General features: G+C 43.3%; 1 protein-coding gene across 1 annotated transcript; it reads left to right on the top strand.

Moving 5' to 3' along the window:
• pros1 (protein S) lies at positions 1-22,223 on the top strand. The gene is made up of 14 exons (XM_061887069.1): positions 1-417; positions 629-786; positions 3,526-3,550; positions 5,142-5,225; positions 5,321-5,443; positions 5,509-5,634; positions 11,102-11,230; positions 11,576-11,816; positions 11,884-12,070; positions 14,143-14,307; positions 14,405-14,573; positions 16,389-16,525; positions 16,587-16,815; positions 21,719-22,223. The coding sequence occupies exons 1-14, from the start codon at positions 333-335 to the stop codon at positions 21,898-21,900; spliced, it is 2,040 nt and encodes a 679-aa protein (XP_061743053.1). The 5' UTR covers positions 1-332; the 3' UTR covers positions 21,901-22,223.
• Positions 22,224-25,656: the final 3,433 nt, after the last annotated feature.

Here is a 25,656-nt window from a genome sequence, read left to right as displayed (position 1 = left end):
GCACTAGGCTGGCATGATGACATTAAAATGGAGGTTTAGTCGTCGATGGCGGAGAACAGTAGCGGCTTTTTTGGATTGATTGATACTTGTATTATTAGATTGCACAGTACAGTACATATTCCCTACAATTGACCACTAAATGGTAACACCCCAATAAGTTTTTCAAGGTGTTTAAGTCGGGGTCCAGGTTCATCAATTGATGGCTCTCTCGGCGTCTTTGCCAAATCTCTTTGGAGCGCGATAAGTTCCACCCACGCAGGCTCCCGAGCCAAGTATTTGGGAGGCTAAGAAGGCGGATTGCAGTCCGCCGAGAAGCACTCACCGGCCCGACGATGAGGAGACCAGACCTCCTGCCGCCATGTTTGTTTCTCCTCCTTCTTCTCCTCCTTCTGCTGACCTTCGTCGACGCTTCGAGATGTAAGTTGAAACTTTCACTTTCCCAAAAAAAAAAAAAAAGGGGAGCGTTATTTTTTCTTCCAAATACCTCCGTTCCAATTCCTCCATCATTTGTCCGGGGAAACATTCCTGCTCGGATCACTTTTTGTTTTTTCTGCAAAGTCATGGAACAGAAAATAACATGTTTGTTCGTGCGCGCGCGTGCTCGTGCCTGCGTGCGCGCCCCCCGCAGTCCTGAGCCAGCGCGCGGCCTCGCGCTTCCTGCGCCGGCACAGGAGGGCCAACTCGCTCTTTGAGGAGCATAAGGAGGGTAACCTGGAGCGCGAGTGTGTGGAGGAGCTGTGCAACAAGGAGGAGGCCAGGGAGATCTTCGAGAACCAGCCCGAGACGGTAGGCACCCTGACCTCTGACCCCCCACCCCCAAAGTACTACAAAAACAAAAAAGCAAACAGGTGAGATGTAACCAAAAAAAAAAAGTTGCATTGTCGACTTTAGGACCACAAAGCTGCCAGCAGTCTTAGTTTTTAGGGCCTGACAAGACCCTATTGGGGCCGTATGTCTCGGTTGGTAGAGTGGACGTGCCAGCAACTTGTGTGTGTATATATATATATATATATATATATATATATATATATATATATATATGTATATATATATATGGAAATAGGCCTTCACGGTGGCAGAGGGGTTAGTGCGTCTGCCTCACAATACGAAGGTCCTGAGTAGTCCTGGGTTCAATCCCAGGCTCAGGATCTTTCTGTGTGGAGTTTGCATGTTCTCCCCGTGACTGCGTGGGTTCCCTCCGGGTACTCCGGCTTCCTCCCACCTCCAAAGACATGCACCTGGGGATAGGCCCCTCCCACCTCCAAAGACATGCACCTGGGGATAGGCCCCTCCCACCTTCAAAGACATGCACCTGGGGATAGGCCCCTCCCACCTCCAAAGACATGCACCTGGGGATAGGCCCCTCCCACCTCCAAAGACATGCACCTGGGGATAGGCCCCTCCCCCCTCCAAAGACATGCACCTGGGGATAGGCCCCTCCCACCTCCAAAGACATGCACCTGGGGATAGGCCCCTCCCCCCTCCAAAGACATGCACCTGGGGATAGGCCCCTCCTACCTCCAAAGACCTCCAACCTACTCAGTGGCTTAGTGGTTAGAGTGTCCGCCCTGAGATGGGTAGGTTGGGAGTTCAAACCCCAGCTGAGTCATACCAAAGACTATAAAAATGGGAGCCATTACCTCCCTGCTTGGCACTCAGCATCAAGGCTTGGAATTGGGGGTTAAATCACCATAATTGATTTCCCGGGCGTGGCGCCGCTGCTGCCCACTGCTCCCCTCACCTCCCAGGGGGTGTTCAAGGGGATGGGTCAAATGCAGAGGACAAATTTCACCACAGCTAATGTGTGTGTGTGTGTGTGTGTGTGTGTGTGTGTGTGTGTGTGTGTGTGTGTGTGTGTGTGTGTGTGTGTGTGTGTGTGTGTGTGTGTGTGTGACAATCATTGCTACTTTAACTTTAAGACATGCCCCTGGGGATAAGTTGATAGGCAACACTAAATGGTCCCTAGTGTGTGAATGTGAGTGTTTGTCTGTCTATAAATGATAAATGGGTTGTACCTGTCTAGCACTTTTCTACCTTCAAGGTACTCAAAGCGCTTTGACACTACTTCCACATTCACACACTGATGGAGGGAGCTGCCATGCAAGGCGCTCACCAGCACCCATCAGGAGCAAGGGTGAAGTGTCTTGCTCAGGACACAACGGACGTGACGAGGTTGGTACTAGGTGGGGATTGAACCAGGACCCTCAGGTTGAGCACGGCCACTCTACCACTGCGCCACGCCGTCCCCCTGTCTATCTGTGTTGTCGCTCTTGGCGACTTGTCCAGGGTGTACTCCGCCTTCCGCCCGATTGTAGCTGAGGTAGGCACCAGCGACCCCAAAGGTAATAAGCGGTAGAAAATGGATGGATATATATATATATATATATATATATATATATATATATATATATATATATATATATTTATATATATTCTACCGCCCATCTCAGTTGCATTTGGAAGCAAGGTGAGTCAAAGGGAAAGCCAAACACAAATAGACAGGGTGGACATTAAACTGGAAATCTCATGTAAAAAATATACATAATTAAGAGGCAAGAATGACTAAAGGGAAATATGTTCTGGAGTAAAAATCCCTTCCTGTTCTCCACTGGGCCTGCGATGAGGTGGCGACTTGTCCAGGGTGTACCCTGCCTTCCGCCCGATTGTAGCTGAGATAGGCGCCAGCGCCCCCGCGACCCCGAAAGGGAATAAGCGGTAGAAATGGATGGATGGATGGATATTCTCTACTGCGGGCTAGTGTTACATATCTGAGGTATTGTGCAGAAATATGAGGAAACAATTACAAAAGCATACTTCATTTACTAACTGTGTTACAAATTGGAATTATACTTAATGTTGGATCTAGAGAACATACAAACACTTTATTTATTGAATCACAATTATAAACATTCAGTGATTCAACAGTTAAAATTATGTACAAAGCAAACTATAACCTGTTATAAGTAATAAAACATTTTTTCTCAACAAAGGAGGAATATAACCTTAGAGTAAAATCTAATTTCAAAAATGTGTACGTGCGTACAACACTTCAAACCTTTAGTTTAGTATGTGGAATTAAATGATGGAATGCGTTAACCAAAGAAATCAAACAAAGCACCAACATGACTCAGTTTAAGAGACTGTTCAAACTGCAAGTGTTCACAAAGTACACAGAAGAAGAATGATCAAAATCTTGAACATTTTTTCAGATTATTTATGTATTTAACATTTGTTTACTTACTGGAGGTATATTTATTTCTTTATTATTTATGTATTCACTGTTCTGTTACAAACAGGGAACAAGGAAATGGGATGAAATTGCTCTGATATGAAAAAGGGGTAGGATTAAATAAGCTCTGCTTGTCATATAAATATCAATATTTGATGTGTCAGGTTTTACACTAAAGATACAACAGTCACATTATTCATATTTATGAACATTTCTAAACCTTGAAGCTTCTTTTTGAGCTAAAATGTTTATTCTTCTCAACATGAAACCTCCTAAAATCATCTTTTCTTTTGCAGGAGTACTTTTACCCAAAGTACATTGGTAAGTTTTCAGTCTTGAATGCATTAAAATGGTGTTGCTTCAATCAGTCCCTACGGGAATGTATGCCAATTCACCCAAATTGAACTTGGCAGCACATTTTGTCAAACAGCGTCAATTAGAATTTGTCTCTGAGTGGCGCTCAAATGCACGCTAACTGTCTAATCAGAACATATGTTGCTTTTCAAAGTGTAACAATGTATAAACTATTTCTGGCTCAAACGGCACAACTGTCGTACTCCCGTGTAGTGTAAGACAGGTAAGATCATATTTTTATTTGCAATGCTGACTAGGCAAAGAGGCAGCATTAACATGTTAGAGATGTTGAAGCGTGATGATCTCTCATCATCGCTCACTTACCAACAAAAATGAGCGCAATAACTCGCTCTTGAGAGTTCTTAAATGCTCTTAAATTGCAGGGATACATTTGGAATTTAAATTAATGTCTAACATGGGTGCACAAAAAATTGATTCACAACCGAATTGTGATTCTTATTCATCCCGATTTTTAAATCCATTCATATTTTTCAAAATGTATGTGTGTGTGTGTGTGTGTGTGTATGAGCGTATGTGTGTGTGCGTGCGTGCGTTTGTGTGTGAATATATATATATATATGTATATATATATATATATATATTTAATTAATTTTATATATATAATTAATTAATTAGTGTATACATGTGTATATTTGTTTTATTATTCATATACAAATTTATTAATTAAAAATATATATTTTTAACTCACCCCAATTCTAAATAAATTCGTAATTTTCCAAAAATGTATTATATATTATGTGTGTGTATGTGTATTATATATATATACTGTATATATATATATATATATATATATATATATATATGCATATTTTATTAATATTCATATGAATTGTAAATCAATTCATGATTTTAAAAAATTGAAATGTATATAAATATTATTATGTTTATATATTATTCATTATTATATATATTATTTATATACATATATATATTTATTTATTAAATTTTTGGGGGATGTTTTAGGTCATCTCCATCCAAACCAAAAGGAGCTTTTCTAACATTTAACCCTTTTTGAAAACGTTTCATTATGATTATTATATCAAATACTACATTGCGAGAATCTGTATTTAAATCCTGTTGAATGAATTACTCACTTTAGGGATCTGAATTAGATGGGTTTGTTAGGACAGACAAACCCTTCTAAAACCACACGGAGAATGTTTGCAACTTGCGGGCGACACAATGAGGAAGTGTTTATTTTTGTCATCATAATTAGTAATTACTGTTAATAGTTAGGTTTAATCAAAACATTGCAGTCATTTGTTTATGAGCTCTGAATATGTGCTTTTACTTATCAGCCTTTGTGGTGTAAAACAAGTAAAATATCAATATAGTATTTGTTTTTCCAATTTTGTTGTGATGACGTTTAAACCCATAACACATTCCTAAAATGACAAGAGTTGGATGTCATTGAAAGAATTTTGCCTCAAAACATTGCTACATTTTCTGCAAAAGCATGCTGCAAATTCAGGTATTTTAGCCCAGCAAATTCCCGGAGGGACTTTTTAGTGGTGAACATCCTGTCTGTCTGTCAAAGTGTGTCTGGGCTCCCACCGCGTGGGCATCAAGAAACAAAACTCCGACTCCACAATTCCATCTGATCTACGCAGCTGCGTGACGGGTGAGGCCTGCTTTCACCTTGTTCAGTCGCCATGTGGGAGAAAATGAATGTCACCATCTCCGTGCTAATGTCACCATCTCCGTGCTGTCGTGCAGAAATCAGCAACCAGTGCACGCCGTATCCGTGCTACAAGGAAGGCTCGCAGCGCTGCGAGGACGGCCAGGGCTCCTACACGTGTGTGTGCAAGGCCGGCTGGAAGGGGCAGTGCTGTAACAACGGTGAGTCCACTACTTCCTCTTCACAACAACATCACCTCTTGGAGTAATTCTTGTGGACCTTGCAGACATCGATGAGTGTTCGGATCCCGAGTTCCCAGCCGGATGTAACCAAAAATGTTACAATATTCCTGGGAGCTTCCACTGCATGTGTGAAGACGGCTACTTCCTCTCCGACAACATCAACTGTGTGGGTATGTACGTGTTATATGGAACACAGCGGGCTGGAGGCTAACATGTGTGGGTATGTACGTGTTATATGGAACGTAGCGGGCTGGAGGCTAACATGTGTGGGTATGTACGTGTTATATGGAACACAGCGGGCTGGAGGCTAACATGTGTGGGTATGTACGTGTTATATGGAACACAGCGGGCTGGAGGCTAACATGTGTGGGTATGTACGTGTTATATGGAACGTAGCGGGCTGGAGGCTAACATGTGTGGGTATGTACGTGTTATATGGAACACAGCGGGCTGGAGGCTAACATGTGTGGGTATGTACGTGTTATATGGAACACAGCGGGCTGGAGGCTAACATGTGTGGGTATGTACGTGTTATATGGAACCTAGCGGGCTGGAGGCTAACATGTGTGGGTATGTACGTGTTATATGGAACCTAGCGGGCTGGAGGCTAACATGTGTGGGTATGTACGTGTTATATGGAACACAGCGGGCTGGAGGCTAACATGTGTGGGTATGTACGTGTTATATGGAACACAGCGGGCTGGAGGCTAACATGTGTGGGTATGTACGTGTTATATGGAACCTAGCGGGCTGGAGGCTAACATGTGTGGGTATGTACGTGTTATATGGAACCTAGCGGGCTGGAGGCTAACATGTGTGGGTATGTACGTGTTATATGGAACACAGCGGGCTGGAGGCTAACGTGTGGGTATGTACGTGTTATATGGAACACAGCGGGCTGGAGGCTAACATGTGTGGGTATGTACGTGTTATATGGAACACAGCGGGCTGGAGGCTAACATGTGTGGGTATGTACGTGTTGTATGGAACACAGCGGGCTGGAGGCTAACATGTGTGGGTATGTACGTGTTATATGGAACCTAGCGGGCTGGAGGCTAACATGTGTGGGTATGTACGTGTTATATGGAACACAGCGGGCTGGAGGCTAACATGTGTGGGTATGTACGTGTTATATGGAACACAGCGGGCTGGAGGCTAACATGTGTGGGTATGTACGTGTTATATGGAACACAGCGGGCTGGAGGCTAACATGTGTGGGTATGTACGTGTTATATGGAACACAGCGGGCTGGAGGCTAACATGTGTGGGTATGTACGTGTTATATGGAACACAGCGGGCTGGAGGCTAACATGTGTGGGTATGTACGTGTTATATGGAACGTAGCGGGCTGGAGGCTAACATGTGTGGGTATGTACGTGTTATATGGAACACAGCGGGCTGGAGGCTAACATGTGTGGGTATGTACGTGTTATATGGAACACAGCGGGCTGGAGGCTAACATGTGTGGGTATGTACGTGTTATATGGAACCTAGCGGGCTGGAGGCTAACATGTGTGGGTATGTACGTGTTATATGGAACCTAGCGGGCTGGAGGCTAACATGTGTGGGTATGTACGTGTTATATGGAACACAGCGGGCTGGAGGCTAACATGTGTGGGTATGTACGTGTTATATGGAACACAGCGGGCTGGAGGCTAACATGTGTGGGTATGTACGTGTTATATGGAACCTAGCGGGCTGGAGGCTAACATGTGTGGGTATGTACGTGTTATATGGAACCTAGCGGGCTGGAGGCTAACATGTGTGGGTATGTACGTGTTATATGGAACACAGCGGGCTGGAGGCTAACATGTGTGGGTATGTACGTGTTATATGGAACCTAGCGGGCTGGAGGCTAACATGTGTGGGTATGTACGTGTTATATGGAACACAGCGGGCTGGAGGCTAACATGTGTGGGTATGTACGTGTTATATGGAACACAGCGGGCTGGAGGCTAACATGTGTGGGTATGTACGTGTTATATGGAACACAGCGGGCTGGAGGCTAACATGTGTGGGTATGTACGTGTTATATGGAACACAGCGGGCTGGAGGCTAACATGTGTGGGTATGTACGTGTTATATGGAACACAGCGGGCTGGAGGCTAACATGTGTGGGTATGTACGTGTTATATGGAACACAGCGGGCTGGAGGCTAACGTGTGGGTATGTACGTGTTATATGGAACACAGCGGGCTGGAGGCTAACATGTGTGGGTATGTACGTGTTATATGGAACACAGCGGGCTGGAGGCTAACATGTGTGGGTATGTACGTGTTATATGGAACCTAGCGGGCTGGAGGCTAACATGTGTGGGTATGTACGTGTTATATGGAACCTAGCGGGCTGGAGGCTAACATGTGTGGGTATGTACGTGTTATATGGAACACAGCGGGCTGGAGGCTAACATGTGTGGGTATGTACGTGTTATATGGAACCTAGCGGGCTGGAGGCTAACATGTGTGGGTATGTACGTGTTATATGGAACACAGCGGGCTGGAGGCTAACATGTGTGGGTATGTACGTGTTATATGGAACACAGCGGGCTGGAGGCTAACATGTGTGGGTATGTACGTGTTATATGGAACACAGCGGGCTGGAGGCTAACATGTGTGGGTATGTACGTGTTATATGGAACACAGCGGGCTGGAGGCTAACATGTGTGGGTATGTACGTGTTATATGGAACACAGCGGGCTGGAGGCTAACATGTGTGGGTATGTACGTGTTATATGGAACACAGCGGGCTGGAGGCTAACATGTGTGGGTATGTACGTGTTATATGGAACACAGCGGGCTGGAGGCTAACATGTGTGGGTATGTACGTGTTATATGGAACACAGCGGGCTGGAGGCTAACATGTGTGGGTATGTACGTGTTATATGGAACCTAGCGGGCTGGAGGCTAACATGTGTGGGTATGTACGTGTTATATGGAACCTAGCGGGCTGGAGGCTAACATGTGTGGGTATGTACGTGTTATATGGAACACAGCGGGCTGGAGGCTAACATGTGTGGGTATGTACGTGTTATATGGAACACAGCGGGCTGGAGGCTAACATGTGTGGGTATGTACGTGTTATATGGAACACAGCGGGCTGGAGGCTAACATGTGTGGGTATGTACGTGTTATATGGAACCTAGCGGGCTGGAGGCTAACATGTGTGGGTATGTACGTGTTATATGGAACACAGCGGGCTGGAGGCTAACATGTGTGGGTATGTACGTGTTATATGGAACCTAGCGGGCTGGAGGCTAACATGTGTGGGTATGTACGTGTTATATGGAACCTAGCGGGCTGGAGGCTAACATGTGTGGGTATGTACGTGTTATATGGAACACAGCGGGCTGGAGGCTAACATGTGTGGGTATGTACGTGTTATATGGAACACAGCGGGCTGGAGGCTAACATTGGTGCCGTGACCCGGATAAGAGGGAGGTTTACTGGGGCGAGTGTACACCTTCAGAACTGGGTCTGGAAATTGAGTTGACAGCAGTGCCTAGTGTGCTCGACTCACATTCTGCGGAACCCAGGTTCGAGACCCGGGGAAAACAAGTGGGTTACAATTGGTGCCGTGACCCGGATGAGAGTGCCTTTCACGAGGGTGAGTGTACACCTTCCCAGCTGGGGCTGGAAATTGAGTTGACAGCTCCAGCTTTAAGATCAGTATTTAATACTCTGGGCTCTCATCCGGCGGACCCGGGTTTGAGCCCCGAGGCGAAACGAAAACAAGCGGGAAAAATAACTGTATGTATTACTGAATATATATGTGTATATACTGTATACATGATGAATATATATTACTGAGAACTGAATATATTAGTGAATGTAACTATATATTACTGAACATAACTGTATATATTACTGATAATAACTATATATCACTGACAACTGTATACATCACTAAATGTAACTGTATACATCACTGAACATAACTGTGTATATTACTGATAATACTGTAACTGTATATATCTCTGAACATAACTGTGTATATTACTCATAACTGTACTGTATATATCACCGAACATAACTGTATATAGTAGAAATGATTGTATATATTCCAGCAAATGTGTTGTCTTTGGCCCAGGTGTGAAGTAGAGCTTGTAAGAAGAGGACAGATGTTCGTGCAGCAGAGCAACCATGTCATATTGACTTAGAAGATGTCAAGTTAGAGTATATGGAGCGTGCAGCCATACGCTTCCATAAAAGCCAAAGGTGTTGTTTTCTTCCTTCACTGACTTGAGGTTGTGCAATGACAGAATGTGACGGACCTCCCAGGTGTCCAAAAAACTTCACTCTTATTTCTGCTGGCCTGCTGCCTTGCTCTGGCAGTTTGTGCCGGGACTTGTCTTTGTTTATCTTGAGCGTGTGCAGTACAAAGTCTCAAAGTCTCTCCAAACATGCACGGACTCGGCGAGGAACATTTGCTTTCTCACATCTTTGATCGGCCCAGCTTGTTTGCAAACTGCTGGTCACTCTCAGCTGTTTGTGATTGGAGCTGATAGTTGTTTGGACATGACCGACTAGTTCTTATCCTCACGGTGTGTGCGTTGTGAAGCGTGTGTTACTCAAATACTAGTTAGACATTTACAAGTAAAATATCTGTTAGGGGTCTGGTTAGTTTTGGCCTCCTCGCTCACTTAAAGTGTGAGTGAAGAATGCACGACAAGACCTGAGAAGTCTGAAGTTGAAAAAGATGATACAATATTATCTAATCACAGATGCTACCTGGTAGTTCTTTGCGCACACGGCAACTAGTCCTGGATAGTACCACTCCTTAATGCTTCAGTCACACGCAGGATTCTCACAGGAATGAGGCAAAAATACGACCAAATTGAACCACTTGTTAAATGATTAAAATATCTTATATGTGTGTGGGTGTGTGTATCATATATATATATATATATATATATATATATATAATATGTATGTATGTGTGTGTGTGTGTGTGTATGTAGATAAAGGCTAGAATGTGATTTTAAATATATACTCATATAACCTGTCGTTATTTACTAAATATGAGTATGAATATGTGCTGAATGTAAAACAGACTTTCATTTATGGGTGACATGACTCATAATAATCCATCATTATTCTTATTATAAATATATTAGTATTAGTGCATCTGCAAGGGGTTAAGTGCCCCCGTCTTTAAAACCTGTTTCTCACTTTATACAAGGGTCTTTGAACGCACCACAGTTATGTACATATGAAATGATAGAGGGAACCGTAACATAACTTTTGCCTACGCGACCACAAATAAATGTATCATATTTTTACCTTTCTTCTATCACCTCATCTTTGTTCCAAAATGTTGGTGCTGTGTGTGAATATTCAAAGGTGAGCTTTGACGACTTTATGACGTCTGTGTTGTCAAGTGTTCAACGCTAGGTTTGCCGCTGTCTGTGGGGAATGAACCATTTGTATTTTTGGACAGGAGGGCGTCTGAGTCTAAGACATTCTTAATTGGATCCAAGCAACCTTATTATGTTAACTTTCACGGCAACATGTGTTTATTTGTATAAATGACATCCTGAAATGGGAAAAAACACATCTTCAAACTTTCATATCAGTTGGTCTGTGTAAAAAGACATTTGTGAATCCCATTTTGAAGCCTCTCTCCGGTGACTGTCTTCAGATGTCAACGAGTGCCTGATGTACCCCAGTATTTGCCAGCCGCCTGCAACATGTGTCAACACGCTGGGCATGTTTGAGTGTGTGTGTCCCCCCGGCTTCAAATACAACTTCACTTCCAAAAGCTGCAACGGTGAGTGATGATACCACTACCACTGTTACAGCCTCATTTTAAAAGTCTTTTTATTATTCAGATACGCAGGGTCTTTGAACGCACCACAGTTATGTTCAATAAGATGCAACAAATATATTTATACTTTCTCCTGTGCTGCCACAGACAGATTTCTTAGATGTTTCCATTTCTTGTATCACCTTGTCCTTGTTGCTGCCATCGATAATATGGCACCGTTGGATTTTAAGTCCATCAATAAAAAACGATAGTACCGACGGAATTGGGGCGGTGCCTACAAGCTGGATGTCGTGGCGGCCCGACCCTTCACGTGTGCTGAGGGTTTAACTTCTGAATGTGTGGTCGCAGACGTGGATGAATGCCAGACGAGCGTGTGCGACGGCATCTGCATCAACAACGTCGGCAGCTACACCTGCCACTGCGACGGCCGTCAGGACCTCCGCCTGGCGGACGACGGGCGCAGCTGTGAGAAGATCCCAGTCTGCGTGGAGTTGTACGACTCCAAAAATGCGGAGATGCTGTACTTGGGGGAGCAGTTTGCTGGGCTCCCTGGGATATATCTGCTCTTTCGCCTGCCAGAGAACACCAAGTGAGTGCAACAACAGCAACAAATATTACACCACGCAGCATTAATATCCTCTTCCGTTATGTGCTAGGTTTGCGGCCGAGTTCGACTTCCGCACCTTCGACCCAGAGGGAGTTATCCTCTATGCCGAGTCCTCCCGGGACTCCTGGTTCATGTTGGGGCTACGAGGCGGACATATTGAGGTCCAGTTTAAAAACCCGCACACCTTCAAGGTGACCAGTGGAGGCAAAGCCATCAACGATGGACAGTGGCATGTGGTGAGGAGACTTGTTCAGAACCGATGGAGCAGCAGGGTGTCCAACTCTTTTTAATGGCTGCCGCTTCTAACAGTCAATATAATCAATGCAACTCATTTGGATCATTATATTTCTTGGCCTTGTTTTCTACTTTTTACTTTGAGCTTTTAAAAAAAGGCTTGGAACATATCGTTACATGATCAGGCCGAGTTAAATGATGTGGCTGGCCAATTTATATGATTTGATAGGTCACTTCAAATGTGGCAGGCCAATTTAAATGATGTGGAGAGCCACTTGAAATTACGTAGTGGTCCACGTTAAATTACATGGTGGTCCACATTAAATGATCTGGTGGGTCACTTTAAATCATGTGGCAGGCAAAATTATATGAAGTGGCTGGTGACTTTAAATCATGTGGCGACCCAATTAAATTATCACGGAGTGGTCCACAATAAATGACATGTGGTCCACGTAAAATATTTTGGCAGGCCACATGAAATGAGCTGGCGGGTCACTTTAAAGGACGTGGCGGGTCACTTTAAAGGAAGTGGCAGGCCAAATTAAATGACGTGGTTGGACACTTTAAATGATGTCGGGGTCACTTTAAATTATGTGACTGGTGTGGAGGGTCACTTTAAATGATGTGACTGGTGTGGAGGGCCACTGTAATTATGTAGTGGTCCACATTAAATTACATTGGGGGTCCACGTAAAATGTTGTGGCAGGCCACATAAAATGATGTGGCAGGTCACTTTAAATGATGTGGAGAGCCACTTTAAATTATGTAGTGGTCCACATTAACTTACATGATGTTCCAAGTAAAATCTTGTGGCAGGCCATGTAAAATGATGTGGCGTGTTGCTTTAAATGAGGTGGCAGGTCACTTTAAATGATGTGGCGGGCCAACTTAAGTGATGTGGAGGGCCACATTAAATTATGTAGTGGTCCCCGTTAAATTACGTGGTGGTCCAGGTAAAATGACGTGGTGTGCCACTTTAAATGATCTGGCGAATCACTTTAAATGATTTGGCAGGCCAAATAAATGATGTGGTGTGCCACGTGAAATGATCTGACGGGCCACTTTGAATGATGTGGCTGGTCAATTTAAATGATGTGGCTGGTCAATTTAAATGATGTGGCAGGCCAAACTAAATGATGTGGCTGGTCAATTTAAATGATGTGGCAGGCCAAACTAAATGATGTGGCTGGTCAATTTAAATGATGTGGCTGGTCAATTTAAATGATGTGGCTGGTCAATTTAAATGATGTGGCAGGCCACAAAAGATGACGTGGCGGGTCACTTTAAATGTTGTAGCAGGCCACATTTAACGAAATGGCAAGCCAGATCAGGTCCTCATTTTTTGAGTTTGACACCAGGCCAATTAAAGAGTGTTGATGTTTGATTTAAAATGTTGTGGCAGGTTATGTAAATTGATGTGGCGGGTCGTTTAAATAATGTGGAGCACCATTTTTAAACGATGCAGGGGCCACTTTAAACAATGCCCACATAAAATGATATGGCGGCCCACATAAAATGACATTGTGGGTCACGCTTAATGTTCTGGCAGGCCACATTAAAGGACATGGTAAGTCAGATCTGGACCCCATGCTTTGAGTTGGACACCTGTGGAATAAAGAATCTTTAATGTTTGATATCCATTTATGTGGCGGGTCACATAAAATGATGCCATGGCCCATGCAACATTTTGTGGCAGGCCACTCTAAATGAAGTGGCAGGTCACTTTGTTTGAAATGGCGGTCCACTTTAAACGATGTCGGGTGCCAGATCTGCCCCCCAGGCTCTGAGTTTGACACCTATTCAATAGAAGATATTTGATGAGCAAAAATATGATTATGTATGACTATATTATTGATTTATAACAAATGTACAGCTTAATTGGTTATGTGACAGAGCTCTTAACTGAAAACACTTGTATCTCAAATCAATGTTTTGTGAAATGAACTGAATTCAGTTTAATTGGTGCTTTCCTCCCCTCATATTAGCACAATTATGAAGACGACAGTATTATTTGGGTACTGCTACATCCCTGTCATTTAGTATCTTGCAGTCACATGATAACATATTCTTGCAGATCTCCGTGGATGAGCTGGAGAACAGCATCAGCGTGAAGATCAGCAAGGAGGCCATAATGAGCATCAACAGTCCTGAGAGTCTCTTCACGTCTTTTAATGGCAAACTGGAGACCAAAGTTTACATCGCCGGTTTGCCCAACCGCACCAACAACGTCATCAAACCTGTAAGCCGACTGCACTTGGGGGAAAAAGAGAGCTGCTACATATTAACATTTATGAAAATGATTAAATTGTATAATGAAATAGTCACACGTCTTCTAGATCAACCACAGACTCGATGGCTGCATCCGGGGCTGGAACATAATGAACCAGGGAGCGTCCGGCGTGAAGGATGTCATCCTGAAGAAGAAGAGTAAACAATGTTACGTGTATGTTGAACCGGGCTCTTTCTTCACTGGGGAAGGATTGGCACACTTCAATGTTGACTACAGTGAGTAAGTTCAATGCAGACTAGGATGGAAGTGATCATAAGCTCGCCTTGCAGAGCGGAAAGCTTTTCCGAGATGTTATCCAGTTTGTGATTTAGTCCCTGCCTGTTCCATCAATCAAGACAGGCAGCTTCCGGATACTTTGAGTGGCTGGCCTCACTGTTAATATATAAAAGCTTTGATTCCCTTAACAGTAGTGGTGCAACGGATCAACATTGATCCATGATCCGTTCGGATCATTATCTTCGGATCGACACACACGTGATCCACGGTTTGCTTTATGAAGAAATAAAAAAGTTTGCGCATGGTGATGGTGAGCAGAGTAACAGAGGAGCTTGAACACCCTGTGCCTTTTAAATCTCCTGGCTTCCCTGTCATATACAATGATGAAGATGTTAGTGGATTAAACCCTGACTGTGTGTATGGCCACGCCCCTCAAACGACATCACTGCGCCTTTTAAGCAGCCCCTTGTTGCACAATCAGACCGGCCTAAGCCAACACAAACGCCATCGGTGTGTTTGCAGGTGCAGACACGAGGCCGTATTCGCTTGTGCAAAAGCAGGGTTTTAAAGAGCTGCTGAAAGTGCTTGACCTACGTTACCACGTCCCGTCACGCACCCACTTCAGCGCTGAGATTGTGCCAGATCTTTCTGAGCAGGACAAGAAAAAAGTTGCGGATGAACTATCCCGAGCATCATCTGCTGCGCTCACGACCAACTGGAGGATGTCCAGGGAAACTGTGTGATGATAAGTGCTCATTTCATCACTGCAGACTGGGAGATGAGAAGACACGCCCCCTCTACCAGAGTCACTTTGCGCAGGAAGGAATGGAAGAAAAAGATATCCCAGTCACAAGTGATAATGCCAAAACTCCAATAAATGCAGTGAATGAGGCAGGACTGAAACCACAGATAGTGTACATGTACATGATGTACATGTAGTGAATTTGCCATCACATCTCAGTCAACAGGATGGAGCGCCTCCTTGGGACGATCAGGAAGCTTTCCTACTTCCACACAAACACAGCAGCTGCTCATCTGCTTAAGACAAAGCAAGAAATGTCCGATCCAGTCACTTTGCACCACGGGAGAACAAACCACACCAAAGTCCTAGTCTTGACAGGATGGATGCTCATTTTTCTTGATGACACTTAGGGGGTCACATGAGCTAAGCTCATGATGCAGTAAGTTGAAAGATGTGGACACCTTCTAATACGCCTTGGAGACCTATGTGGAAGTCATCTGCAACTCTAATTACTTGTCACCTGTTTCTATTGACCAATGTGCAACTCTAATTACTTGTCACCTGTTTCTATTGACCAATGTTCAACTCTAATTACTTGTCACCTGTTTCTATTGACCAATGTTCAACTCTAATGACTTGTCACCTGTTTCTATTGACCAATGTGCAACTCTAATGACTTGTCACCTGTTTCTATTGACCAATGTGCAACTCTGATTACTTGTCACCTGTTTCTATTGACCAATGTGCAACTCTAATTACTTGTCACCTGTTTCTATTGACCAATGTGCAACTCTAATTACTTGTCACCTGTTTCTATTGACCAATGTGCAACTCTAATTACTTGTCACCTGTTTCTATTGACCAATGTGCTGTTAGACAGCCATCTGATATTGATATTTGCTATCGGTCTGATCAACAAAAAAATGTAATTTAAAAATGTCAGTTTTGGGTTTTTTTAACCTGTGTAAATTACAGGTGGTGTAGAATAGCGATACGGCAACAGAGCGATACGTTTTCTACCGAGATATGACATGGACTTTTCATGTTAATTAGGGGTGTCCTGTGTGTTCAGGTGACTCTGGCAGTTGGAAGGTGGATTTAAGGCTGGACATACGTCCTTCCAGCAGCACGGGGGTCCTCTTTGCTCTCCTTTCCGACGAGGTCGTCCCGCTGTCGGTCGCCGTGTTGTCGCAAGGAGAAGAAGACGCGGTACGTCACACTTTAGTCCCAACAACTTGAGAAGGTGTCAACTTTGTGAGGTCCGATGCAGAACCTGCAAGTGTTCCTGGATGGGGTTTCCGTGGCCACGCTGGACTCTCTGATGCTGTGCTACCCCGACCACTTGACGGTGCTGCTGAGCGTGACGCCGAGCGGGATGCAGCTGTCCGCCAACTCCTCCACCGTCAGCTACGCCGCGCCCCACGCCCTGCAGGAGGCTCTACAGCGCCTCCACTCCAGCATGCAGAACCCCGTCAGAACCTACGTCGCTGGGATACCAGGTCAGTTGCAGAGACCAGCGGTCATCCTTTGCTCAAGACAATTTGACACAGGCGCCAATTTCCCTCCCGAGCTCTAATCATTCCAACATGTCTACCAAGCAGAGGCATCTAGTTATAGCACAGCTGCTTTCGAGAGGCCTTCCAAAAAGTGCTTCAAAGCAAACTTCAAGCCGTTCCAGGAAGCCTTCTCCCCTAAGATTTGCCAAGTGGCATGGTGGCCAGTCCCATTCCTTCCAGTAACAAATGCTCTGTTTTTCTTTGTGGTCTCGCTAGTCAGGAAGTGCAGATAGAAGAATTGACAGCACAGATGTGAAGGATTCAAGATCTCTTGTGTTCATCAGATTGAAAAGACTTTGTCCATCACAGCACATTTTTGGGCTTATTTTCGAGATTGAAACACTGCTTGATGTCATCGATATTTAGTGAGAGATGTGCAGAATGTAAACATTGTGTCACACTTTTCTAGCTGAGAGATTCTGAATAATTAGAATAGGAAAAGATAGAATAGACAGAAATAAAAACAAGAGAGAAACATTAGCTCTGCATGTCAAATCTTGATCTAAATATAAATGTTTCATTAAAATACAATTTTAGAATTTTAAATCTAAATGTTCAATTTAAATGTTAAATATACATATGAATTGAAAGGTTAAATATAAATTTTAATTTCAATCTTAAAAATGTTCAATTATAAACGTTAAATTTCCATCCATTTTCTACCGCTTGTCCCTTTACATCTTAAACTTAAATGTTAAATATAAATGTTAAATTTACGTGTTAAATATGAATCATAAATTATAAATGTTGAATTTAAATATTAAATCTAAATGTTCAATTTAAATGTTACATCGAAATATTAAATGTTAAATCTTAAGTGTTACATTTCATTGTTAACCTAATATCTTAAGTCCATCCATCCATTTCCTACCGCTTATTCCCTTTGGGGTCACGGGGGGCGCTGGTGCCTATCTCAGCTACAATTGGGCGGAAGGCGGGGTGCACCCTGGACAAGTCGCCACCTCATCGCAGGGCCTAATATCTTAAATCTGAATGTTAAATTGAAACGTTAATCATAATTGACAAATTATAAATTTTTCATATGTTAAATCTGAAGGTTCAATTTAAATGTTAGAACTATATGTTGAACTGTAAATGTTAAATGTATATGTTTAATACCAAATGTTAAATAACTGTAGAAACAATGGTAGGTAGAAACTAACCTTATGACAGACCTATGCAGTCTTTAGAAAATTTAAATGGACTTTTAATTTTCTATTTGCCAACATTTAGTGGCCACAATAGTTCATGACACAGTAAACTGAATGATGCGGACACATTTGTTACTGAATACTTTCTAACACGCTTCTGCCTTGGAGACTTTGTGTGTAAATATTATGCAACTATTATTATTTGATACTAGTTTCTATTGACAAATGTGCTGTTTTATGCTGTAGTGTCGGACACTCAGCTTTTGTGCTTAGCTCTTGTGTAGCTGCTAGCTCCTAGTAGCCTAGCATGTTTACCTTTTTGACTAAAATGCAGGAAATTGTGAGCTTATTGGAGGACATTTAGATGTTAAGCGGCTGTCCGGCTTTGCACAATTTACATTGGAGGTTTGAGATGCAAGCTGATATCATCTGATACTTGTTTTTTTTTTTGCTAATATCGCACCTATATTTGATATCAATATCTGATAAAGAGAAGAGGCTTCACGGTGGCAGAGGGGTTAGTGCGTCTGCCTCACAGTACGAAGTTCCTGCAGTCCTGGGTTCAAATCCAGGCTTGGGATCTTTCTGTGTGGAGTTTGCATGTTCTCCCCGTGAATGCGTGGGTTCCCTCCGGGTACTCCGGCTTCCTCCCACTTCCAAAGACATGCACCTGGGGATAGGCCCCTCCCACCTCCAAAGACATGCACCTGGGGATAGGCCCCTCCCACCTCCAAAGACATGCACCTGGGGATAGGCCCCTCCCACCTCCAAAGACATGCACCTGGGGATAGGCCCCTCCCACCTCCAAAGACATGCACCTGGGGATAGGCCCCTCCCACCTCCAAAGACATGCACCTGGGGATAGGCCCCTCCCACCTCCAAAGACATGCACCTGGGGATAGGTTGATTGGCAACACTAAATGGTCCCTAGTGTGTGAATGTGAATGTTGTCTGTCTATCTGTGTTGGCCCTGCGATGAGGTGGCGACTTGTCCAGGGTGTACCCCGTCTTCCGCCCGATTGTAGCTGAGATAGGCGCCAGCGCCCGCCGCGACCCCGAAAGGGAATAAGCGGTAGAAAATGGATGGATGGATGGATCTGATAAAGACACCACTAGTCATAGTTGTGTGGCCTACAAATACCTGTCTCTAACTTGGGATATGTCAAAACCATATTAACCGACTGTGGCTGTAGGCAACCTTCTGATGGGATTTTATTTTTTTTACATGCTCGGTGTCAATAGTTAGCAGTATCAGGAATAATCAACAGTTTTTCTACAAGTACTTTAAAAAATGTTGGTTGCACAATTCAACTGATCAGTTTGTTTGTGTTGTTGTGTTACACGACATTTTATTGTAAAAAGCTCTGTCACCACAATTTGACCGTAAAAATAACAATGGTACCCTCTTCAAATTTACAGTAAAACCACTGTAAATTTTACTGTTACATTTTTTACGACTGAGCCGCCAATATTTTACCACAAAATACAGTTTAGTTGTGTTTTATTTCCACTTTCTCATGCACTCCAAGTAATTATTAAAGTTGTTTTAAAGTTCCTCAATTTAACATGTTTTCATTTATCATTTATTGCCTGCTTCCACTCAACGATGTTCTGGGAAATTAAACATGCAAGAAGTATAAAGTTACAATGGACTCCATTATTATCCATTTGCTTTTCCCAGAGGAATTCTACTAAAACATTACTACCTCTTCTTTTTACATTTGTTTATTTTTTGTTTTCAATAATTTTAAAATAATATAATACTTTTATAATATATATATATATATATATATATATATAATTTTTTTAAATCAAAACATTTCAAAAAGAAGAATACAAAATAAATGGAGTTAAAAGAAACCTCCTGCAGGAAGTACAAAATGACCATGGACTACATTTATTATACATATGGTTTTCCCTTTGGGAATTTTATTATAGCATTCCTTTTAGATGTGGGAATCTTTGGCCACCTCACGATTTATTTAAAAATGTATTATTGATGCATTTTTAATTAATTTATATTGATGCAGTTTTACAGTGGTTTTTGTTTTACTAAATAATAGTTTATCATTTGCATTAAAAAAAAAAAGAAACAGTACATTTGTAATGAGATATTGCCATCACATTTACTGAATTAATGGAAATGTGTGCCAAACTGGAACATAAATGGCCTAAAATAAAAGTAGCTGGTCTGATCTCTCGTGATTGTTGGCTGCTGTCACTCACATTTTACAACTGTCTGCTTCACTTTCATCTCAATAAATTACCCATTGATGTTTACTAATCGATTTTTATTATCGTCCATGTCCGAAATTGTGATTCAACTAAAAATCAATTATTTCCTTTTTTTTATGTATTTTTTTGTTAATAATTTTATAGTAATGGTAAGAAAAATTGATGGATGGAACCTTAAGTTTTATAGAATATTTTAATAAAAACATTTAAATAGTTTTCTAATTTATTATAATAGTTTTATAAAATAAAGATTAAAAATATATATAAAAAGTACAAATATTTAAAGAAAAGTCCTGCTGAATTACAATTAATTATTCATATTGTTTTCCAATGGGGAATTTTACTGTACCATTACTAGCTTATTTTTATTTGTTTTTAATATAATTTTATAATAGTATTGTTTCATATTTTATAATATAAAAAATTATGGTTTTGTACTTTACAATAACAATAATAGTTTTTATAAAATAAAAAAAATATTACATTTAAAAAATAAGAACAAAAAATAAAATGTAATTTAAGTTTTGTATTATGTTTTGATTCTGCAAAAAGTACAAAACTACCATGGACTCCATTAATTATCCAGGTGGTTTTCCATCCATCCATCCATTTTGTACCACTTGTCCCTTACGGGGTTTTCTGTAGGGAATTTTATTAAACCATTACTAACTCTTTTTTTTATGTATATCTTTATTTTAATTTTATAATAATAATAATATTAATAGTAACATTTTATAATGATAATACTATTAATGATTAAAAGAAATGGATGGATGGAACTAGTAAAAAGTTTTATAAAATATTTTATTAAGAAGTAAAAAAATAGTTTTATCATTTCTATTAATAATTGTATAAAAAAAATTTAAACAATTCTTTTATAAAAAGAATAACAATTTAAAGAAAATTCCAGCAAGAAGTACAATTATCCATCGAGTTTTCCCTTAGGATATTTTATTTATTTGTTTTTTAATATAATTTAATGTTTTATAAAATGTTTAATAAAAAAAATGTTTTTTATAATTTATAATGATAGTTATTTTATAAAATAGAAAACTATTTAATTTAAAAAAGAATAAAAAATTACAGGAATTTAATCCTGCAAAAATGAGTTACCATGGACTCCATAAATTATATCTCTGGTTTTCCCATCGGGAATTTTATTGTAGCATTACTACCTCTTTTTTTTTGTAGTTTTTTATTTTATAATTGTAATATTTGTTTATGTTCAAATAATACAAAGTTTGTATTATTTGCTATAACAATAATAATGTGCTAGTAATTAAAGAATGAGAAAATTATTAAATACAAATAAAATATTACTATCTCTTAGTTCTACAGTACAACAATATTGTAGAACAGAACATGATATTGTCATAATGTCTGCATCCATAACCACAGTAGAGTATATACAACATGCATCATCTTCAGTACAACTGTCACCTTGTGTCTCTGGCTCTCAGATGACGTCCCGCTAGCTGCCACCCCGGTGACGGCCTTCTATCACGGCTGCATGAGCGTCTCCGTCAACGGCCAGATGTTGGACTTGGACGAGGCCCTGAGCAAACACAACAGTATCAAGTCCCATTCCTGTCCTCCCAATTCCCCCCCAGAGACTGATGCCCCTCCCCCGTATGCAGCGTGACACGCAGCAGTGTCCTCCTGAACTGTAGGACACGGGATGCAAGATGTCAGATATATGTTTTACATTCTTACAAAGTATCTGTCCCACATTTTGTTCTGATTACCTGTAGCGAGGAACCACGACGGATTGTTTGCCGGAATGATGTAGTCGCACTTTTCTTGCAACCCACAATTCCAAGAAATGTTGGGAAAACAGCAGCGCTTTTCTGGCACGCTCGATGTTGAGCAATGTTTGGGTCTCAGCACCTGGAGCCTGACCTCTTTCACCATGGTGCAAACATCCTTGTACAGAGAAATGACTTGAAATTAAAAATATGTTATGAAGATGATGGTTTGTTTTTTTACAATACTAACCATTGCAATAAATCCCAATAGAAGGCTGAGCAATCAGCGGTCAGGCGGTGGACAATATGAGCCAGCAACCAGGAGGACATCCAAACCAGGGAGTCAATATGAGCCAGCAACCAGGAGGACATCCAAACCAGGGAGTCAATATGAGCCAGCAACCAGGAGGACATCCAAACCAGGGAGTCAATATGAGCCAGCAACCAGGAGGACATCCAAACCTGGGAGTCAATATGAGCCAGCAACCAGGAGGACATCCAAACCAGGGAGTCAATATGAGCCAGCAACCAGGAGGACATCCAAACCTGGGAGTCAATATGAGCCAGCAACCAGGAGGACATCCAAACCAGGGAGTCAATATGAGCCAGCAACCAGGAGGACATCCAAACCTGGGAGTCAATATGAGCCGGCAACCAGGAGGACATCCAAACCTGGGAGTCAATATGAGCCAGCAACCAGGAGGACATCCAAACCAGGGAGTCAATATGAGCCAGCAACCAGGAGGACATCCAGACCTGGGAGTCAATATGAGCCAGCAACCAGGAGGACATCCAAACCAGGGAGTCAATATGAGCCGGCAACCAGGAGGACATCCAAACCTGGGAGTCAATATGAGCCGGCAACCAGGAGGACATCCAAACCAGGGAGTCAATATGAGCCAGCAACCAGGAGGACATCCAAACCAGGGAGTCAATATGAGCCAGCAACCAGGAGGACATCCAGACCTGGGAGTCAATATGAGCCAGCAACCAGGAGGACATCCAAACCAGGGAGTCAATATGAGCCGGCAACCAGGAGGACATCCAAACCAGGGAGTCAATATGAGCCAGCAACCAGGAGGACATCCAAACCAGGGAGTCAATATGAGCCAGCAACCAGGAGGACATCCAAACCAGGGAGTCAATATGAGCCGGCAACCAGGAGGACATCCAAACCAGGGAGTCAATATGAGTCGGCAACCAGGAGGACGTCCAGACCTGGGAGTCAATATGAGCCGGCAACCAGGAGGACATCCGAACCTGGGAGTCAATATGAGCCGGCAACCAGGAGGACATCCGAACCTGGGAGTCAATATGAGCCGGCAACCAGGAGGACATCCAAACCAGGGAGTCAATATGAGCCAGCAACCAGGAGGACATCCAAACCTGGGAGTCAATATGAGCCAGCAACCAGGAGGACATCCAAACCTGGGAGTCAATATGAGCCGGCAACCAGGAGGACATCCAAACCAGGGAGTCAATATGAGCCGGCAACCAGGAGGACATCCAAACCAGGGAGTCAATATGAGTCAGCAACCAGGAGGACATCCAAACCAGGGAGTCAATATGAGCCAGCAACCAGGAGGACATCCAAACCAGGGAGTCAATATGAGCCGGCAACCAGGAGGACATCCAAACCAGGGAGTCAATATGAGCCGGCAACCAAGAGGACATCCAAACCAGGGAGTCAATATGAGCCAGCAACCAGGAGGACATCCAAACCTGGGAGTCAATATGAGCCAGCAACCAGGAGGACATCCAAACCAGGGAGTCAATATGAGCCGGCAACCAGGAGGACATCCAAACCAGGGAGTCAATATGAGCCGGCAACCAAGAGGACATCCAAACCAGGGAGTCAATATGAGCCGGCAACCAGGAGGACATCCAAACCAGGGAGTCAATATGAGCCGGCAACCAGGAGGACATCCAAACCAGGGAGTCAATATGAGCCGGCAACCAGGAGGACATCCAAACCAGGGAGTCAATATGAGCCAGCAACCAGGAGGACATCCAAACCTGGGAGTCAATATGAGCCGGCAACCAGGAGGACATCCAAACCAGGGAGTCAATATGAGCCAGCAACCAGGAGGACATCCAAACCAGGGAGTCAATATGAGCCGGCAACCAAGAGGACATCCAAACCAGGGAGTCAATATGAGCCAGCAACCAGGAGGACATCCAAACCTGGGAGTCAATATGAGCCAGCAACCAGGAGGACATCCAAACCAGGGAGTCAATATGAGCCGGCAACCAAGAGGACATCCAAACCAGGGAGTCAATATGAGCCAGCAACCAGGAGGACATCCAAACCTGGGAGTCAATATGAGCCAGCAACCAGGAGGACATCCAAACCAGGGAGTCAATATGAGCCGGCAACCAAGAGGACATCCAAACCAGGGAGTCAATATGAGCCAGCAACCAGGAGGACATCCAAACCTGGGAGTCAATATGAGCCAGCAACCAGGAGGACATCCAAACCAGGGAGTCAATATGAGCCGGCAACCAAGAGGACATCCAAACCAGGGAGTCAATATGAGCCAGCAACCAGGAGGACATCCAAACCTGGGAGTCAATATGAGCCAGCAACCAGGAGGACATCCAAACCAGGGAGTCAATATGAGCCGGCAACCAGGAGGACATCCAAACCAGGGAGTCAATATGAGCCGGCAACCAGGAGGACATCCAAACCAGGGAGTCAATATGAGCCGGCAACCAGGAGGACATCCAAACCAGGGAGTCAATATGAGCCGGCAACCAGGAGGACATCCAAACCAGGGAGTCAATATGAGCCGGCAACCAGGAGGACATCCAAACCAGGGAGTCAATATGAGCCAGCAACCAGGAGGACATCCAAACCTGGGAGTCAATATGAGCCGGCAACCAGGAGGACATCCAAACCAGGGAGTCAATATGAGCCAGCAACCAGGAGGACATCCAAACCAGGGAGTCAATATGAGCCAGCAACCAGGAGGACATCCAAACCTGGGAGTCAATATGAGCCAGCAACCAGGAGGACATCCAAACCTGGGAGTCAATATGAGCCAGCAACCAGGAGGACATCCAAACCAGGGAGTCAATATGAGCCAGCAACCAGGAGGACATCCAAACCTGGGAGTCAATATGAGCCAGCAACCAGGAGGACATCCAAACCAGGGAGTCAATATGAGCCGGCAACCAGGAGGACATCCAAACCAGGGAGTCAATATGAGCCGGCAACCAGGAGGACATCCAAACCAGGGAGTCAATATGAGCCGGCAACCAGGAGGACATCCAAACCAGGGAGTCAATATCAGCCAGCAACCAGGAGGACATCCAAACCAGGGAGTCAATATGAGCCAGCAACCAGGAGGACATCCAAACCAGGGAGTCAATATCAGCCAGCAACCAGGAGGACATCCAAACCAGGGAGTCAATATCAGCCAGCAACCAGGAGGACATCCAAACCTGGGAGTCAATATGAGCCAGCAACCAGGAGGACATCCAAACCAGGGAGTCAATATGAGCCGGCAACCAGGAGGACATCCAAACCAGGGAGTCAATATGAGCCGGCAACCAGGAGGACATCCAAACCAGGGAGTCAATATGAGCCGGCAACCAGGAGGACATCCAAACCAGGGAGTCAATATGAGCCGGCAACCAGGAGGACATCCAAA

Source organism: Nerophis ophidion, linkage group LG25 (genome assembly GCF_033978795.1).
Source record: "Nerophis ophidion isolate RoL-2023_Sa linkage group LG25, RoL_Noph_v1.0, whole genome shotgun sequence".
NCBI classification, from domain to species: Eukaryota; Metazoa; Chordata; class Actinopteri; order Syngnathiformes; family Syngnathidae; genus Nerophis; species Nerophis ophidion.
Note: the sequence above shows the minus strand (reverse complement) of the source record. Positions and strands in the feature narration are given on the sequence as shown.

Excerpts from the sequence above, each read along its gene's own strand:
- pros1 (XM_061887069.1), top strand. The coding sequence starts at position 333 with ATGAGGAGACCAGACCTCCTGCCGCCATGTTTGTTTCTCCTCCTTCTT. Across the intron at positions 5,444-5,508 it reads GGGGCAGTGCTGTAACAACG|ACATCGATGAGTGTTCGGAT; the intron begins GTGAGTCCACTA and ends TGGACCTTGCAG. Across the intron at positions 14,574-16,388 it reads ACACTTCAATGTTGACTACA|GTGACTCTGGCAGTTGGAAG; the intron begins GTGAGTAAGTTC and ends CTGTGTGTTCAG.